General features: G+C 49.7%; 1 protein-coding gene across 1 annotated transcript; it reads right to left on the bottom strand.

The window, feature by feature from the left end:
• Positions 1–3,777: 3,777 nt before the first annotated feature.
• Positions 3,778–5,039, bottom strand: LOC104275655 (gap junction gamma-1 protein-like). The gene has a single exon (XM_009871671.1). The coding sequence runs from the start codon at positions 5,023–5,025 to the stop codon at positions 3,778–3,780; it is 1,248 nt and encodes a 415-aa protein (XP_009869973.1). The 5' UTR covers positions 5,026–5,039.
• Between the last annotated feature and the right edge of the window lie 13,266 nt (positions 5,040–18,305).

Consider the following 18,305-nt stretch of genomic DNA (forward strand, 5'->3'; position numbering starts at 1 on the left):
TCTCCCAGGCAGCCCACGACACCGGAGCCATCCTGATGGGGATGTCCCCTAGCGCTTCTGCCCCTGCCAAAAGGCTTGGAAAACATGGGAAAAAAAATATCGGCTCCCATTGCCAAAGTATTTTATAGAGGAAGTATTTCAAGCCTGATAGATGAGTGGAGCTGGCTGGAAGGACGGCTGAGAGAGCGGTTACCCTGTCTCCCTGCCCGACGAGGAGGTTGTATCGATCACCCAAGAGTCTGCCCTAGCTCTAGTACTCATCGATATTGCAATTATTGACACTCACTATGGAAAACAGTGTGTGCGTATTAAATGTGAGGGTGACACCAGCCAGGAGGAGGCTGCAAATCTGCTGCAGGTTGTTCCAGACCTTCGCAGGGGTTGTGGTGTGAAAACAAAAAGGCGGGTTGAAGGAAGGCAGGAAGATCCTGACTGCGCCAGCAGGCATCTAAACAGAGGAGTAATCCCCGTGCCTAAAGAAGATGGGGTTTGGGGAAGGACCAGGGTGGCAGATGGGCTCAGGAAGAAGAGCAGAGTGGGAAGGTGGCCTGAGGACCGGCGCTGCTGCACCACTGGGAAGATATGGACTGGCTGGTGGTGCTTCAAAGACCATGCAAGAAAAGCAGCCCTTAGAAAAAAGATGGGTGAGACTGGAGTTGTTTAGCTTAAAGCAGATTTGAGGATGAAAACAGTCATCAAATACCCAAAAGCTTCTGCAGCCGTTAAAGGCATGAGATGTTCTCCGTGGCTGCTGAGCAGAGGAGACGCCAGAGGTTGCAGGGAGGAAGGTTCATATTAGTGGCAAGTTGAGGAGAAGATCCGTGGTCGTCTCCAGCCCTGATGCTCTGAGCGTCTCTGAACCTGCAGCCACGGAGCCCAGGGATCTTCTCCCGTCGGGCACTGACCAGCTATATTGTTGGGGAAGGGGGTGTAGCCCTGCTGTACCAAATGGTTTTAATGATTCAGACAGCTCCCTGTGATCAGATTCTGGGTTAAAATCCACCTCACCCTGCCCCCCTTCTCCCCGTGGTGAGGCCAGGGTGGTTTTCTGAAGCAAGAGCAGAGGAGGCACATTCCCATCTCTGCATTTGGTGACTCACTGGTGAATTTGCAGGTCAGCAGGAGCCAAGGGGCGGATCTGACTCACTGGGAAATGCTCAGGCCATGTCTAGGACTGAGGGAGGTGTTGCTGGTACGGGCAGGAGAAATCCACAATCGGGACTCCCGCACAGGACAGCGCTTTCCAGCATTGCGTGGGAAGGACGAATTTATCTGGGGTTCTGATATCTCCGCTCATCTCAAAGGAATCAGAAGAACTCAGGCAGCGTCTAACCATGGCTCTCCTCAGAATTGCCGTCCTTCCCTTGAGATCATGACTTTAAATACACACTGTTTCCTATGGGACCAGGGCTGGCTATAAGAGAGAAGTCGCATCGATGTGAGGACAAGCTTGTTGTGCTCTGGACAGCAAATTTCCACCCAGCAGCAACTCTCTTCTCCTCCTCAGCAGCCCCAGGTCTGTGAACCTCCACATATTTATCTTCAGGACAGCAGCACCATCAGCAACCGGCCTCTCCTGCCCTGCCGACACAGCCCCAGCCCAGGAGGAGAACATATTCCTGTGTGTGGGACAAGGATAAAGAGCTGAGTTGGATATGTTTGTCTCCTCACCACCGTGGTGTGAAATTCCTGAGCCTTTCTTGCAAAAGTCACAGCAGGAAGGCCGTTCCCCGACGCGACAGACGTGTCACACCTGACTGCTGCTGGGGGAGGATGTGCTGATCCTCCCCCGGTCGTGGTTGTCCATTTCCAGGGGGCAGATCTCGAGCAGTGAGAGAAGGCAGCACTGCAGGCATTTCACTGATGCCTTCAGCAGGGCCAGCCCCAAGCCTGAAAGTGTTCCCCAGACTGTTATGCAAAGCCATAGTGAGTATTTGCAGATGGATACCTCACAGGATGTTTCTTTGCTTCCTTTTTAAACCTACTTTTTTGCTGCCAGCATTGTTCTCTGATGGCACAGAACAACTCAGTCAAAGTCCCCAGGAGCTGAAGGCCATACCCAAGTTCTCTGCCTGTTCCCAAGACTGGCCAAAAGGCTCCGCCACCCGGGGAACAGACATCCCCAAGGCTGTCAGGGACCGACCGCAAGGACATGAGAAAGATGCCCTGCAAGAAGTCACTAGACCCAATGGTTAAGAAATGCTGGCACAGGTACCAGCCTGTGACTTTGGGTGGCTGGCATGGCCTGGAGGGAACAGCTCAGCACAGGGACGGTGCCGTGTTTGATCAGGATTTATGTCTTTTGCATTAAGTTTGATCTTGAAGGCTCTGTCTGTTTGGGTTCTCCACGGTGGTGAATCAACCACCAGGCTCTTGGGAGGTTGCAAGGGCATCGGCCAAGCCACAGGCATCTTGAGAACATCTTCAGGGATCAGACTGGCTCTGAGACCACCCTAAAACCAAGCCAAGCTCAGAAAGCTCCCCATAAACTAGTGGAAAACTTCCTGCTACTGTCCTGATCCTGTCCCCACTGAAGCCAAACCTTCTGCTAAGGCCCCCCAAGCAAGTGTGTGAAACCTGCCAGTTCCCCAGGCGAGGCTGGAAGCTGGAAGCCCAAAAATTGCTCCAGGATGAGATCAATCATAGTCCTGGACCAGATGAGTTTTCCCAGGAGGAGGTGGAAGGCTGTAAAATTATCAGAGGGTTGATATTACATTTATATATATCTCTCTAGGTCTATATTCACACATACATGTTCATATGTGTCTGTATATATACGTACACGTACACACACGTACACCATAGACACACTATGCATAGATCTGCCACCTGCCACTATTTATACGGGTTTGATTCAACAGAAAAACAAATTTGCCGGCACTGATCTTCCAACTTCGACTAATATTCAGCAAATAAGGAAGCCTAAACCCTTAATGATTTTGTTTTCCTGGTTGCATAAAGGCACTTTCTGACGATGTGAAGCAGCAGTTTGTTATTAAAAACGCCGTAACTGCAACGATTCCCTCCGCATCTCTCGCAAGCTCTACACAGGCACCGCTATGACACAACGACACTGCTCCCTCCCGCTGCGTAACGTCCGATCGTGTGTGCTTTTCGCTTCAACACAGAGGAATAAAAGATGAAAACCTTCCACGCTGTGTTTAAATTTAAGTCTCCCTGTGTGAGGCAGTTGTCCTGTTTCTACCCCATAACGCGATGTGGGTGCCGGGCGGTGGCTCGCAGCGTCGAGCGATGACTTTGCATCTCGTGATGCCTGCTAGGACATCCGGCTGGCAGGACATCAGAAGATCCGTGCAATATTTCAGTCGTTTTCTCATCAAGGGATCAGGAATTAATTTTGATTACGGATATCTAGTAACGAAACACTGCCTGACCAACAGCACTCGCCATGCAGGAGGGGAGCTGCTCGCTGCTGGTCTGACTTCTTTCCTGAGCCACCAGCAGCTCCACGTCCCATCACAACGCAGTGTCCAGTCTCTGTTGGAGGCTCTGGTGGTGACTGAAGGGGTGGGAGATGCAGGGGCTTTGCTGTTGCTCACTGGAGGTTCCCAACTGCTGAACGCGTTGGAAACAGGGACGAAGTGTCTTTTGTTAACGTGCTGGAAGACAGCACTGGTCTGAAACTCATATCTCCGCACTCCTTATGTCTCTTCCACACAAAAATTGCGCCTGTGCCCTGTGAAACGAACGCAAGACAAAACCGGAAAACAGAAACAAACCAAAATAAAAACCTGCCCTCTCTTCTTTTAGACAAAACTATATCCATACAGATGTCTTTCCGTCTTTACTGCTTGAGCTCCCTTTCTCCAAGCAGGCTTTGGGTTTAGCACCTTGTTTCTCCTGGGCGGTGTTGGCCCTGTTCTGCTCTACCACCGTGCCACCCGAGGCCGGACTGCTGGTTCGAGAAGGTTGCGTGTTGCCCTGGGTGCTGCTGTAGCTCTGAAATGCTATGTCTAACTGCTCCTGAGCCACTCGCAAGTGTTTGTGAAGGGTCGACAAATCTGCCGGGAGGTTCTCGTCCGGGCTGGTGCACTGCTGCTCCTGAGCGACGTTAGCCAAGTTCTGCTCGTGAGCCATCAGGCTATTGGGGATCTTGGTGGACTTTTCCGATTTCACGACCAGGTTGTACTCAGGAGGGCAGGAGATGTTCTTTGGGTAGGCGTAGTTGTAGGGAGGCTGCCTAAAGCTGTTGATTTTCCGGCTGCGAATGGCGTCTCGGATGGTTCCAAAGCCCAGGTGAAACATCTCGCACATATTCAGCAGTAAGCACAGGCAGCTCACGACGTACATCACGAGAAGAAAGATGGTCTTCTCTGTCGGCCGGGACACAAAGCAGTCCACGGTGTGAGGGCAAGGGACTCTGTTGCACACGTAATAGGCTTCTACCTCAAAACCGTAGAGCAAATACTGCCCTATCAGGAAGCAAACTTCAAAGGAAGCTCTTGTGAGTAGCTGGAAGACATAGATTTTCATCAGTCCTTCTTGCTGGATGCGCCTCCTCCCGTCGTGCTTTTGCGGCTCTTTGCTCTTGGGCTTGGCTTTGGCTTTCTCGTGTTCTGCTGCGTCGTCAGAGATCATGGGCTCCTCTTCGTCGGCCTCCATCGGGTCCTCCATGTTGCGCACTGCCTGCCAGTTCAACGCAAACTGCTTCTTCTTCTTGAAGCCCTTGAACTTCTTCTCCTCCTCCGCCGAGCGGGCGATCCTGTGGATGGCGTAGCCCAGGTACATGACCGAAGGGGTAGATATCATGATGATCTGGAAGACCCAGAACCTGACATGCGACAGCGGCGCGAAGGCATCGTAACAGACGTTGTCGCAGCCGGGCTGCTTGGTGTTACAGGTGAACTTGCTCTGCTCATCGGAGTAGATGGACTCCCCGCCCACCGCTGTCAAGACGATGCGGAAGACGATGAGCACAGTGAGCCAGACCTTCCCCACGAAGGTGGAGTGATTGTGAATCTCTTCTAGCAGGCGGGTTAGAAAGCTCCAGCTCATGTTGGTCATAAGGGCTACTCAGTTATAACCTGCAGGGAGAAGGGGGAAATAAAAAACACAGTTTTAAGTTAACACCCGTGGCTGCAGTCAGCAAGACGATGGTGACGTCGGCACATCTGTGGCAGGTGAGGTCATTTGACCCAAAGAGACACCTTTCATCGCTGCAGCCCATCTCCCCAGGACCTGCGAGGGACCACGGCAGGGGGCTCCCTGTGAGAGCCGTGGCCAGCGTGGGCATGTGCTGCGCTGACTGGAGGCAGGGACAGCTGGTGGTACTTGATAAACACAGATTAATAACCCTGCAAGCCACAGCACCTACGAGACTCGCTATTGCCCACTTTGTTGCCCATTTCAAGATGTTGCTCAGGTGTCTGAAGGGCTTGGGTGATTGTAAAAGAAGCCACTCAGGCACAAAAAGGTGCTTAACTTGTGATAATCTCTCGCTCTTGGGCTCAAGTGCCTGCTCTGAAGGCGGGAGCAGAGGATGCTGCCCACTTCACAGAGCCTTGAAGCATCTTTCATTAGCAAACCCAGAAAAATGCAAAGAATCAGCAAAAGAATGGGAATATTTATGTTTACAGGCCGATGGCCCTTTCAAGTTCCTTTTGAAAAAACAAACCAAACCAAACCAAACCAAACGTTTAATCAAATACAGCCTATTTTAAAAATAAACCTTGAAAAACTTTCAGAGGAAACCATGCATTTATTAGAAGTCCTGGACAGCTGCGGAGGAAAGGCTTGTAATTACCATTTTGTGTTTAGATTAACTTGCAATGGGGCCTCAGCCTGAGCGACTTGGGTGACCTCAGGCATCATCAGAGGCAGGAGGCAATTTTACTGCTTGAGTGGCAGCAGCTCTGAAAGACACCTGGAGATGAGAGCAACAGGGAAAGCACCCAGAGCCAAAGAGCATCGTGGCAGAGACCAGCGGGGCTTTTACCCCAGGGCAGCAGAGAACAGGCTCATCCTTTGTGCTCCCCTGCATCCCTCCTCTGAACCACCCTCAGGCTCCTTCGGGAGCGTGCCCACCTCGTTTGCACGCAGACATCTGATGGCACGCAGCAAATTAGGCATCGGCAAGCCCGATCCCACCCGTGAAATGATGACTGCCACTGCACCCAGAAAACAAAAGAGTGGATGTGCCAGTGGCAGAAGTGGGAGCCAAGCACATGAGCCTGGACACAAGTGAGTTAGAGCGAGGTAGCACATGGCAGCGTGGCCGTAAGCATGGCAGAATAACTTTAACTGCCTTGAGAGGGGTAAATCAGTCTGTCAAAGAATACTGCTTCAAGGATGGGAAGAGAGGATGAAGAAATTTTCCAGCTGGTTAGCAGAAAAGATAATAAGATATTGTGCACCTGGAGATAGCAAGTAGACGGTGTTTTAGAAGGTTTTAACGAGCTCTTTGTCCTTGGGGTTGTGTGAAACCAGACCTAAACGGGGCTTTTCTAGTCAAACTCCTTGTTGTGGAGATTAGAAAGCACCAAAACCTCAAAAATTGTTTAGGAAAGGGTGAAAGTGGGCCAAAATTAAATGTGGCAGTGGGAGATGGCAACGACCACCTCAAATCAGAGTGGCAAAAACTCACACCTGCAAGGAGCATGTGTGCTCATTTATGTGAGAGGCAAAGCTAATTTTAACATACTGATCCAATGATTAACGTAACCGTTATCACTAACCAGTAACTGTAGAATTAGTGACGAGTTAGGCGTGTTTATACCAATAGGTTAGGAAATCAATGTTGCAGTTTTTTGATGCAGGATGCTAGTTTCATCTAGCATCCAGACTTAGCCAACTTTGCTGATAAACCAATGTCAGCTTCCCAAACTATCTTTTGGTTTAGAGACTTCTTCCTTTGTAGTTGCTGCTTTCGGCGACAGCACCAGCACTTTATGGCTCAGCAGCAGCTGCCCTGGCACAGGCTGCTCCCCTGTGGTCCTACACCGTCATGCAGAGGAAAAGAAAGGAGCTGTTGGAAGAGTACAGGCACCAAACCCACCCTTCTCTGCTGGGTGGATGTAAACACCTGGGAGGGAAATGATGCCACGAGACACAGGCTCTTAACCTGTCTTTGCCCCACTGTTGTTTTTTTTTGAGACAGAATTAGGCTCTGAGGTTTCCATGGCACAAGCCAGGCTTTGAGCCCATCACCCGTGCCAGGCGCAGGGTGGGACCAACCATCAGCCGTAGGCACAACCCAACGCCGGAGCAAGAAGGAAGACGTGCCTTGCTCTGTTCTCCCTGTCGAGCCTTCCTGGAATACGATTTTGCTCATGCTGCTTCTCAGGACGAGAGCCAAAAGCGCTGGTTTGCTCAGCCCTCGCCTTTGTGCTGCCCTGGGACGTAGGACCGTGGTCCGAGGCTTGAGATGCAGTGAAATTCCTCTGCTGTCGAGAGCTCTCAAGAGCAGGCAGATGGAATTTTCTAACCCTGCTATTTCTAGATCAAACAAGTCCTCTGCGAACCCAAACCCCCAAGTCTTCACACGCCAGACAGAGACTGTGGGAGCACTCTGCAGATGGTGTTATTCTTGTTCTGTAGTTGGAGAAATTGAGGCAGGGAGCAGAGAAACAGCTCACTCCAGGCTTGGTAATAAGCCAGAATAAGAGGTTGGGAAGTTCTCCCCTCTGCCCTCAACTTAACTAGTGAAGAACAACAACCTGCAAAGCTGCTGGCACCAAAATCCCCATCTCCAGCCCCAAAAGCGATGCCTCCAACCCAATGGTCAGTACAGAAACGCTGCGGCAGATGGGACAATTCAGTCACTGTGGAAGAATATGAAAAGCGAACCCCACTGAGCATTTCTATTATTTATTGAGAAAATGGGGTTTATTCAGAGGTGAGATGGAAAAACATCCCCTCTGAGCACCTTTTTGCTCCTTTAGACTCAGTGGATACGCTTTAAAGTTGTCTTTAATCCTTCCTGCGATTCGTGTCTCTCTCCAGATATGGGTAAAATGGGGTGTTAAATGATTTGCAGGATTAATCCGGGCACTTGGCCAAGCTTCCGCTGACAGGGGGCTGGGAAGGGAAGACCCCGCTGGGCGCAGCGATGCCCCGCCGTGGGACACGGAGCATCTGTCTCTGGAGCATCCGGGTCCAGCCAAGGCAGGGCTGGGGCTTGGATTGAGCACGTGTCCACCCCAGCTTGGCTAGTCCCAGCCACCAGCTCCCATCTGCATCCCTAGTTAGCTGCAAGCCACAAATTATCCTAAAATGGGCTTTAAGTATCCTGTGGGGCAGTTCATTTATCATTTTTAGGGCTCACCTAAAGTGTTTATGAGGTCTACGCCGAGGATAATTTACCATTTTGCAAGTGTTACTCAAAGACACAATTCCCAAAGCTCAGGCTCACCTCCCAACAGCCTCATGCGGGGGCATGGAAGGTCTCACCAACGTAATGATGGCTTTTGGAGTAAATAGTCAAGTTTTGATCTGATATTAGGCAGGTTTGTTAGCAAAGCACCCACTGTCTTGTCACAATCTAGAAAGGAGCACCCGACAGCGTTGGTTCAACACGCTCACAGACGTCCTGAGTCGAGGAAAAGGAAAGAAATAACAAAAGTGGTGGGTTGTTGCTTTGAGAAAACAACCTCTGGTTGCCAGCCACCAGCTCGAGCTGTTGGTCCTGCCATTGGCGCCGTGGCCTAACCCTCCGTGCACATCTGGATCTACAGGAACATCTGCAGGAAACAGCCTGGAGCTGTTTCTGCACCCCTGGGATCCCACCGTTGCCTTTGTGATCACACCTTCCCGTTACACTCCTGCCCATCCACCCGCTCTCCTGGCACCATATTTGAAAGCTGGAGCTGAAGGATGTGAGTTAAAAAAACTCTCCTACAGTCAGTTCAGTTAAACTCCCAGCACTTTTCGGCGTCCCTGGCGGCAGGGAGGCTGGATTAAAATGATCTCTAAGGTCCCTTCCAGCTTAGGCCATTCTATGGTTCTATGATTTTCTGAGACTCGCTGTCTAGACAGACTGTGCTACGAGCTTTCAATGCCTTTAGTGGCTTGGGGGTATGAGTACACAATTATATTTTAGAATCAATTATAAGGCAAACCAGCTTCTAAGGAGGGATTTGTTGACATTGCTTTCGCTGATGAATAGGGTGGTACTAGGAAAAGACTGTGCCTCATCTCACAACGCCGACTATCAAACAATAGAAAACGGATTTTTTGCATCTTCCCCGTGCGGTGGAAAAATTACACAGTCCAGCTCCACGGGGGGAAAAACCCCGAGTGGATCTGCAGCAGGTAGATGGATTAGATTAGGTGGTTCGTGTAGCTAAATAATCTGCTGGAGAGATGGCGTGAGAAGACCCCACCGTCCCTCTGGCTTTGAAATCCATTCCTTCAGGCATCTTATCTCCACACGTCGGCTCCACACAGCGTACGAAACGCACGCAGGTTACAAGTTTCGCTTCAAAACAGCCTCAGAGGAGGAACTAGACTCCTCAACTCACCGGCACCACTTAAAGTAGTGAAAATTGTGTGTAGCCATCTACAGGAACGAGCTGTTGGCTCCACGTTCTCATCACTGTTACTTCCCGAAACCCGCCGACCCCCCTCTGTTCAGTCGCAGGCACAACGGTTGGAACTGGGAAAACTGTAAAACCTGAGTCTAAGATAAGCAGAAGGAAAAAAATATATAGAAAAGAAACCCCATCTGTGCTGGCTGGCTGTCTTTTTTTGTTTTCTTTTTTTCCTGCATGGCTCCTCGCTTAAGCCGCAAGGAAAACAATGAAGGGGAAAAAAATCGACTTACATAGTGCTTCTCGCGGCGGCTTTCCCTCCTCCGCCGACATTCCTGTGCTGCCTTGCCCGAGATAAACTCCCGCCACCTTGGTCCAGCCGTGCTCCAGCGGTTGGAAACCAGAGCTCAAGGGAAGTATTTAACGGGATGTCAAACCCCGCCTCTGCGGCGGCCGGGCACCCACCGCCAGGAGGTCCTGCCTGATCCCACCGCCCCGCCTGGCCTCTCTTTCCTTCGCCCAAACCTTGAGAGAAGGATAGAACGTGCTGTATAAATACACCGGGAAAGAAAGGGGCATCGGTTTTAAATCCAAACAAGCCGCCGGGTCTGGTTTTTAGGAACGCTGCCTGGAATTTTGCTGCCGAGCTCTGGAGCCGGTTGGAAGTAAATTAATAGCATCAGCTAGTGGCACTGGTAACAGATTTGTAAGACAGAGAGCATGACTAATATGGAACATGTGGAAAACACATTTTGGCGATAGTTTCGTGGTTGCTGGGAGGAAAAAAAAAATAGTAAAAAAGAGGTAAGGCTCACTAGTGAGAAAAACTGCTCCTGCTTTGCTGCACCCCCAGGCAAAGCTTTCTCTGAAAGAGGTGGTACAACAGGAGTAGAGAGCAGGTGAAGAAGGACAGGGAAGACGTTTTGAGCACACACGGAGCCTTTTTGGCTTCTTTGCAGAGGGAAGAAGAAATAAAGAGTAATATGGGCATGTGGGTGAAGCCTAAGGCAAGTGGAGAAGAAATTCTCCATCCAAATAGCCTAAAGATCATCTCTCGGCCCTGCTCCACTCCTGGGGAGCCTTGTCCTTGCTACCCCAGTGGGGTCAGGGCTCCAGGTATCTGCTGAGATGGAAATGAAGTCGAGGCAGAAGTCTCCCCAGGAACCAGTGAGGAGGAGAAAGAAGGAAGCGACGGCAGCAGCTGAGAAGTCACGAAAAGGATCAGAGCCAGCCTTTGAGGGCAAGATGGGAAGACGCGCGTTTTGACGAAGGGGAACATTCGAAACCATATGGTTTATCGGGACCTTTCATCCTTGGTCCTGACAAAGCAGGATTTTCACTCTGCTGCCAGACCTCTGGTTTCCCAAAGAGCCCAAAAGGATGTGGAGGAACATCTCACGCTGACACTCTTACAGGCAGCAGCATCTCCTGCACTTTCTTACCTGAAAGTTTTAAGTTATAAACTAATTACTCATACGCAGTGATAAGTTAATTCACTGTTTGGAGGTAGACATCTAGGGCAGGCAAGTGGAAAAGCCCTAAATCAGGTGTAGGGATGAACATGCCCTTAGAGGAATGTGTCACACTAGGGAAACCAGGTTTTGGGAGGCAGCTGGGGGGAATAAGCCTCTAAAGAAGTTAAATTATCACAACCCTGCACACTTGAGCACATAGCACACTGATAAAGCTCCCACTCCCAAAGGACATGGGGGAGGTAGGGAGCTGGTTTCAGAGGAGAGCACCAGGGCTGGAGATCCCCTCCAGCAACACCTCAGCCTCCCTGGAGATGTCCTAGACCTCACTGAGGGGGAGAAAACTCGTAGTAAGTTGAGGCCACGTTATCCTTGCATGTTCCCAGAGCTGGCTTTGGCCTCCAGCATGCTGTGGCAGTGACCTCCTTACCCACACGGTCCTTCAGGTGTGCAGACAGAGGGGTGGGTCACCTCCTGGTCCCCTCCGTAGGGACTGCCTCATTGTCCTCGGGTGCGTCAGCCCAAGCGCGGACCGTGCAGCTTCCAGCACATCACACCACCTCCTTCTAAAAGACAAGCCCTGTGAGATCCACCAAACCTGAGCGATGGCCACCGAGACCTCGTTCCCATCGAAGAACCGTGGTGAAACTTCCACCCGCTCCAGCCGGTGCAGGATGGAGCTGCAGAGAAGTATTATTGGTTATTTAAAAATAACTATCTGAGAACAACTTCCAGGCTCTGCAGGACTGTGGGCAGCAACTTAGAGATAAAATGCAGCTCAGCACGGTCCCTGTCCCGTGGGTCACGCAGCCTTTCCAGCCCCTTTGCTTTCTACCCGGGTGGGTTATTTATACACACGGCAATCTGGTGGAAGTTTTTTTTGGGTATCCGTGCTTCAGGCGAGCCAAGCAACATCTGCTCCTGCTCCAACCTCCTGCCCAGCAGATCCAGCCATCACACCAGCAGGGATAACAGAATCACAAAATTGCCCAGACTGCAAAAGACCTTTAAGATCATCGAGTCTGATCATCACCCTAACACTGACAAGCCCTCTACTAAACCATATCCCTAAGCACTATGTCTACACAACTCTTAAATACCTCCAGGAATGGTGACTCCACCACTGCCCTGGGCAACCAATGCCAGATAATCCTTTCAGTAAATAAATTCCTCCAAATATCCAATCTAAATTTCCCTTGGTGCAACTTGAGGCTCTTTCCTCTTGCCCTGTCACTTGTTAATTGGTTGAACAGACTGATCCCCACCTCGCTACAACCTCCTTGAGAGCAAGAAGGTCTCCCCTCAACCTCTTTTTCTCCAGGCTAAACAATTCCCTCAGCTGCTCCTCGTAAGATTTGTGCTCTAGACCCTTCACCATCGAGCGGTTCCTACAACCCAACCATCCCCCATGGGCCAGACCATCACCCAGGGAAGGAGGCAGAGGGCTGGGGACACAGCCAGACCTGTGCATTTCTCCTGCACCTTTCAGCTGAGTTTTTACCGTCCGAAGAGCTTGTGTGAAAGTCAAAATCTTCACTGCGTCGGTAATAACAGAGATTGGCAGGGGTACGTACACAGTTATAAGGAGGTTTTTTTTGTTCTTGTCAAGGAAGACCCTGGTGTGAAAGTCAAAACCTTCACTGCGTCGGTAATAACAGAGGATGGCAGGGGTACGTACACAGTTATAAGGAAGTTTTTTTTGTTCTTGTCAAGGAAGACCCTGGAGAGCAAACAGGGCTTTTCTAGCCGTGAATGAGAGAACAGGCTAAAACAGTGACAGGCACCTTTTCACTCCCTTCCCATCCCTGATGATAATGATACCTGGTACAATGTCTCCCTGCCTTGTCAGTGATGAGTAGAAACCATAATTACCCCCTCGGAACACAAATCGACAAAGCTCTGTACTGTCTTTTGATGACAGTTCCGTTTTCTTCTCTAATTTTCACCTTCTGGATTTTCATTTCGTCAGGTTTAAAACTACGTGAAATGAAGATGTGCATCCTTGTTCAAAACTCACTTTTTAAAACACGATCCAGGAGGCGCTGAGAGAAATGTCACAAAACTGAAATAAATTCAAAATCGCAATATCTTATTGGAAATTTTTGGATTTGGGCTTAGGAGACTACAAAATTAAACACCTGAAAAGCAAAAGCATCTGAATACCACAAGTGAGGGTGAAGACTGAAGCAGGAGTTTGAATTCAAATATATTTTTTTCTTCTTCAAATAACCCCACTAACCTTTTTCCTCTGACATTCAGACACGGGATGCAGAACATATCCTCACCCTGGGTGGCTGTGGGTGCCATCTGCTTTGAAAGTGATGGTGGCGAAAGGAAATATTCAACTTGGAAAATATTCTCCCCACTTTTGCACGGTCTTCAAGTCCATGGCACGATTTTGTTATTCAGTAATTTGGTGGCACTTGGAGAGAAAAAGGGATCTTTGCTGGTGAATAAAAGTGACAGAAGGGCACGCTGAGCTCTTATTTTTGCAAGCAAAGGTGTCGCTTTTTTTGCAGCTACACACAGGAAAAAGAGGCAGGTTTTAATTTCATGAGTGCCTCTGGCTGTTACTTGCAGCCCCACGCCTTCAGCAGAGCATCGCAGCTTTAAACAGAGATTTAAACAGAGATTTTCTTCTTACTCCTGATGTAAAGGTGTCATTCAGGGAACGGCAACCTCCTTTCTCAACACGTCCTCCTCTCCTCTGACCCCATCCTGCATCATCTTCGCTGTTTTCAGACCTGCTGGTCCCCGAGCGCACAGGGATGGGGGATCGATGGGTTTGGAAGAGGACTTGGGCTCTTTTTGTGCCAAGTTTGGTTCAAGCCAGCGTTGCCACTTGGACATTTCTAACGGCTCATCCCCAGGCACATGCATGAAGCTGGGGAGCAGGTGGGAACGGCCACGCTACTGCTCAACTCAGCCACCCCGGCCAAGGGCCTCCAGGTTCCCTTTCAGTCCCGAGCTTAACGCAGAAAAAAAAAAAAAATCTCAGTTGTGCAATCTTTTCTCCTTCACCCAGAGCTTTGGGCGTTCTCCAAGATTTGGGACTCATTATGGTTTGCATCATTAAGAACTTAGCCAAAACCTTAACCCTCTTTAAAAAAAAATAATAAAAAAATAATTAAAAAAATACCCAGTACAAGTGGCAGAAAAAGCTGTGCCAGTGTCTGCTGCTAAAATCTGCTTCACTGCAAACCTCTGTGTGAACTTTTCAGGACAGTGGTGACGACAACCCCAGCACAAATGTGTCACCTGAATGATGGAGATGCAAGTTCTCCATCTATCCCTCAGCAGGCTGATTTTTTTTCTGCATCCAACTCTGCTTGTTGGATGAACACAAGAAAGTTTTGATCTGGATCAGGACGTTGTGGTTGGTCTCTGGCTCTTGCAAGGACCAAATCTGGTCTCACACGTTTTTTTCTGAAGCCCGTGGGGATTTGGGCTACATAACGAACGGGTGTTTGAAAGCGAGGTGAAGGCTGCTTTCCTTCGTGCGCTCTGAAAATATAAATTCTGGCTCTGATTTGCCATGAAACTGCTGAAAAACATCAAAATGTTTCCTTTGGATATCGCTGACTGATTGACTGCGGAAAGGTAAAAGCACTTTGAAAATGACCAAAAAAAATTAATCTGACATGGTTAAATAACAACAAGATTTAAATTCCAAAGTGCAAAAGCCCAGAGGAAGCGTTTAAATCCAGGCTGGAGAGCAGAAGGGCTTTATTCCAGCTCTTCCCAGCTGAAAATTTCACCGTGATGGACACATTCTTGAGATAAACTACAGTGTTGACAAAACCATGTATTTTTTTCTGACGGGAACCTTTCTGCTGAAGTTTTCAAGGCCGCAGAGGTAACATGGACCAACATCCCAAAAAACAGCAAGAAGGGACTCACGGAGAGCCCCAGGGATGTGGCTCAGCAAAACCCTTTATAGCATTTTCTTTTTCCCCTTGCGTCTGTTCCTGCTCCAAAGAAAGCACCGACGGGCAGAGGTCAGATGGAGCAATTATTCCCTTCCCTATTTGCTTCCCTTTCCTGAAGTATCCAGAGAAGCAATGGGAATAAAAGGCTGTCTCCAGCCGCACCCGTTGAGGTCGGATCCGGCGTTGGTGCTACCCAACATCTCTCTTGGAAACCCATCGTGCCTTCCCTGAGCTCTCATAACAGGAAAACATAAACCTTCCAGCTCTGGCTGGTCTGAAGCACAACCCTGTGAAGCCAAGCCAGGCTTGACTTGCCATAGACCTTCCTGAACTTGTACAGAACGAGTGAAAAAAAATTAAAAAAAATTTAAAAAATCAATAAAAATCAGAGGAAATCCATCCCCCCGGCGAAACTGGCCGCGCAAAAGTTCACGGCGCATCACCTCCTCTTGCCGTTACGCCCGCGGCCGGCCCAAAATCCATCTGCAGTTCACCGAGCAGGGGAAGAAGGTCAGGGTGCATGGGAAAAGTGAGGGAACACTGGAAAAAACAGTCCAGCGGCCACATTTTTGGCTGCTCCAGAAAGGCGTGTGGGTTTTTTGTTGTTGGAGGGTTTTTTTATTATTTCTTTTTTTTTTTAATCTTTTTCCCTAACACCTGTGGATGGGCAGAGATGGTGTATGAGTAGGGAGCCTGGAAGAGCTCCAGGAAAAGGGGGCAGGAGTGAAAGGGAGCAGGAACAGAGGTTGGAAGCTCGGCCATGGCTTCTGGGCTCCATTCAGGAGCTGCTGGGTGAGGTCCCTGGCTCGTGCTGAGCGGCCGAGAGGAACTTCTTCCTCACATACTCGCAGCGTCAGTGCGAGGAGAGCAAAGGGGATGGGAGCAGCCAGCAGCTCTGCACAGGGATGAACGTCTCGGATACAGCTTGAGAGTAAAGACAGCAACCCCCCAAAGTGGTTGTGTCCTCTGTGGATCCGCACAAGCAAAGCAGGACGTGCCCAAGACCTCCTCCAGCTTTCCTCACCACCAAACCCTTCTTGTAAACCTACAAATGCACATCAGTTTGGGTTTTCTTGTGGAAAATGCTTTGCAACCGCACAGACAGGCTCCTGACTTGGAGAAGTTGACTCTAATTTTTTTTGCAGCAGTTCCAGAGACAAAAATGACGCTGTCATCTCTGTCATCATGCATCTGTCAGGCATGGGGACAGCCACCACAACAGGTGGGACGACCTCTACACACTTGACCAGGATGGTGATGTTCCAGCAGCCCCATTACACATAGCAGCCCTCAGGATGAACTCTCCCACCGGGATTTAAACCAGGTTTCTATGGGTTGGAGCAACCCAGAGAGACCCTTCCACTGCCCTTGGCTCTGGCCAAAGGCTGCTTTTGCTTCTAGTAAAGGACAGTGTGGCCCACCATGAACCATTTGTCAAACTGAAGACTCAGCTCTATAGGTACAAGCTCAATCCTGCCCAAACTATAAGTGCAACAGGGAAGGAGGGTCTGGATTGGAGATTTGGTGGAGGTTTCTTTCACCCCTGAGTGTGGGAGAAGCCGAGCATGAGAACTGGGTCCTAAGTTATCTTCATTTCTTTTCCACCCCAAAAATATCGGTAATATGCCAACCAAAGTGCAGGTTAGAGGAACCATATCGCAACCCTAACAAGGACAGGAGCTTGCAGTGAGCAAGCTGCTCCACAAATCGGTGCAGGATCCAGCGCAGGTATTTGGATGAGGTCTAAGTTCTACCTGGTTCTCACGATGCTCCCTCGTACAGCCTTGGCCATACACTGGGACTGCTGAGCGACTGCCCTGCCCTACCCCGTCCCCGGGGCAGAATTCATACCTGAGTGCTTTAAACAACCGTGTGGTTAAAGACCACGTGTGGGTGATTTGGAAGAGCTGCTGTGCTCTTGGGAGCAGAATTAAGGTCCTTTTGCTTTGGCGTGGCTTCTGCTCAGGGGGCTGAGGCCCACTCTGTTCTACCAAGGACGTAAAGCTGCTCTCCTAAACCCATCGTCCAGCACAGAATCACAGAATCACAGAACGTTCGGGGTTGGAAGGGACCTCTGAAGATCATCTAGTCCAACCTTCATCCCAGCACACCTAACCACTACACCACAGCCTCAAGTGCTAGATCGACTTTTTTTTAAACACCTCCAGGGTTGGTGACTCCACCACCTCCCTGGGCAGCCTGTTCCAGTGTCTCACCACTCGTTCAGTAAAGAACTTCCTCCGAATATCCAATCTAAACTTACCCTGACGCAACTTGAGGCCATTTCCCCTTGTCCTGTCATTAGTAATTAGGGAGAAGAGACCAGCACCAGCCTCACTGCAGCCTCCTTTTAGGTAGTTGTAGAGGGCAACAAGGTCTCCTCTCAGCCTCCTCTTCTCCAGAGGAGCTTGCAGAGGCTGAGGTGGAGCAGGGCTTGTGAGATAAGACAAAATCATGCCTGAACTGGGACATCTAAGACACCAAATCTCACTGAAGATCCCAACACTCATCACCGGAGCATCTATTTCCCAATATCTTGGCCTTGGAGGAGCCTCTGACTTGCCGGGTCGGACAGAGCCATAACAGTGAGGCCACTCCGTGACCCAAGTGTTGTGCAAATGGAGAAAAGGTCTGGGGGCGGCTGCCAAAATCTTCTCTAAACCCATGCCCGGCTCCCTCCTCGAACAAACTCTGTGCTTCAGATCTGTCGGCTCAAATCACCAAAACATCCTCCTGAGCTCAGCCCTGGCTACCTGGACACCACATCTCTCCCCACGGTAAAAAAAATCCAACATCAGCTAAGCAAGGATATCGAAGACAAGAAAGTAAACGCCAAAAGGAAAATACCAGATGCTTGAGTGTGACTTTATGGCCTGTTTTTCTATTACTAATAAGATCTAAACATAGTGAAAAGGAAGAGGGAGAGAGAGACTCGAATGTGATAAATGAGGAAACAAACTGGTTGGACACGTTCTTGCCAACTGCTCGTAGATAACAGACCAAATAGAAAAAATAAAGAAAATAATAGGAAATATTATTACTACAAGTGCTTTCCTATCCTTCTGGCCCAGTTCCCAGTACGACCAGGGCAGGTTTCTCCGTTCACCAAAGTTTATCATTACACCAGCATCACCAGTAAATATGGAAAGAATCACGTTGGTAATGACACACAAAGATAATTAAACAGTCATGTTTACATGCAGAAAAGAGGAAGATGAGAGAGAAATGCCCGGAGGAGTGCCCGTCGCTGGGCGAGCGGAACGGTACCTTCCCCGGGAGCCCTGGGGTGGGAGCATCGGCGAAGGCCGGTCTGGTCCGAAGGCGAGCACGGGGAGGAAAGGGATGGGAGACTTTCCTGGACATGTTTACATAGGTGGGTCCCCACCCGGTGACGCCGGAGAGGTCAGCAGCTCACG

This window comes from Apaloderma vittatum, unplaced genomic scaffold (assembly GCF_000703405.1).
Source record: "Apaloderma vittatum isolate BGI_N311 unplaced genomic scaffold, ASM70340v1 scaffold5636, whole genome shotgun sequence".
NCBI classification, from domain to species: domain Eukaryota; kingdom Metazoa; phylum Chordata; class Aves; order Trogoniformes; family Trogonidae; genus Apaloderma; species Apaloderma vittatum.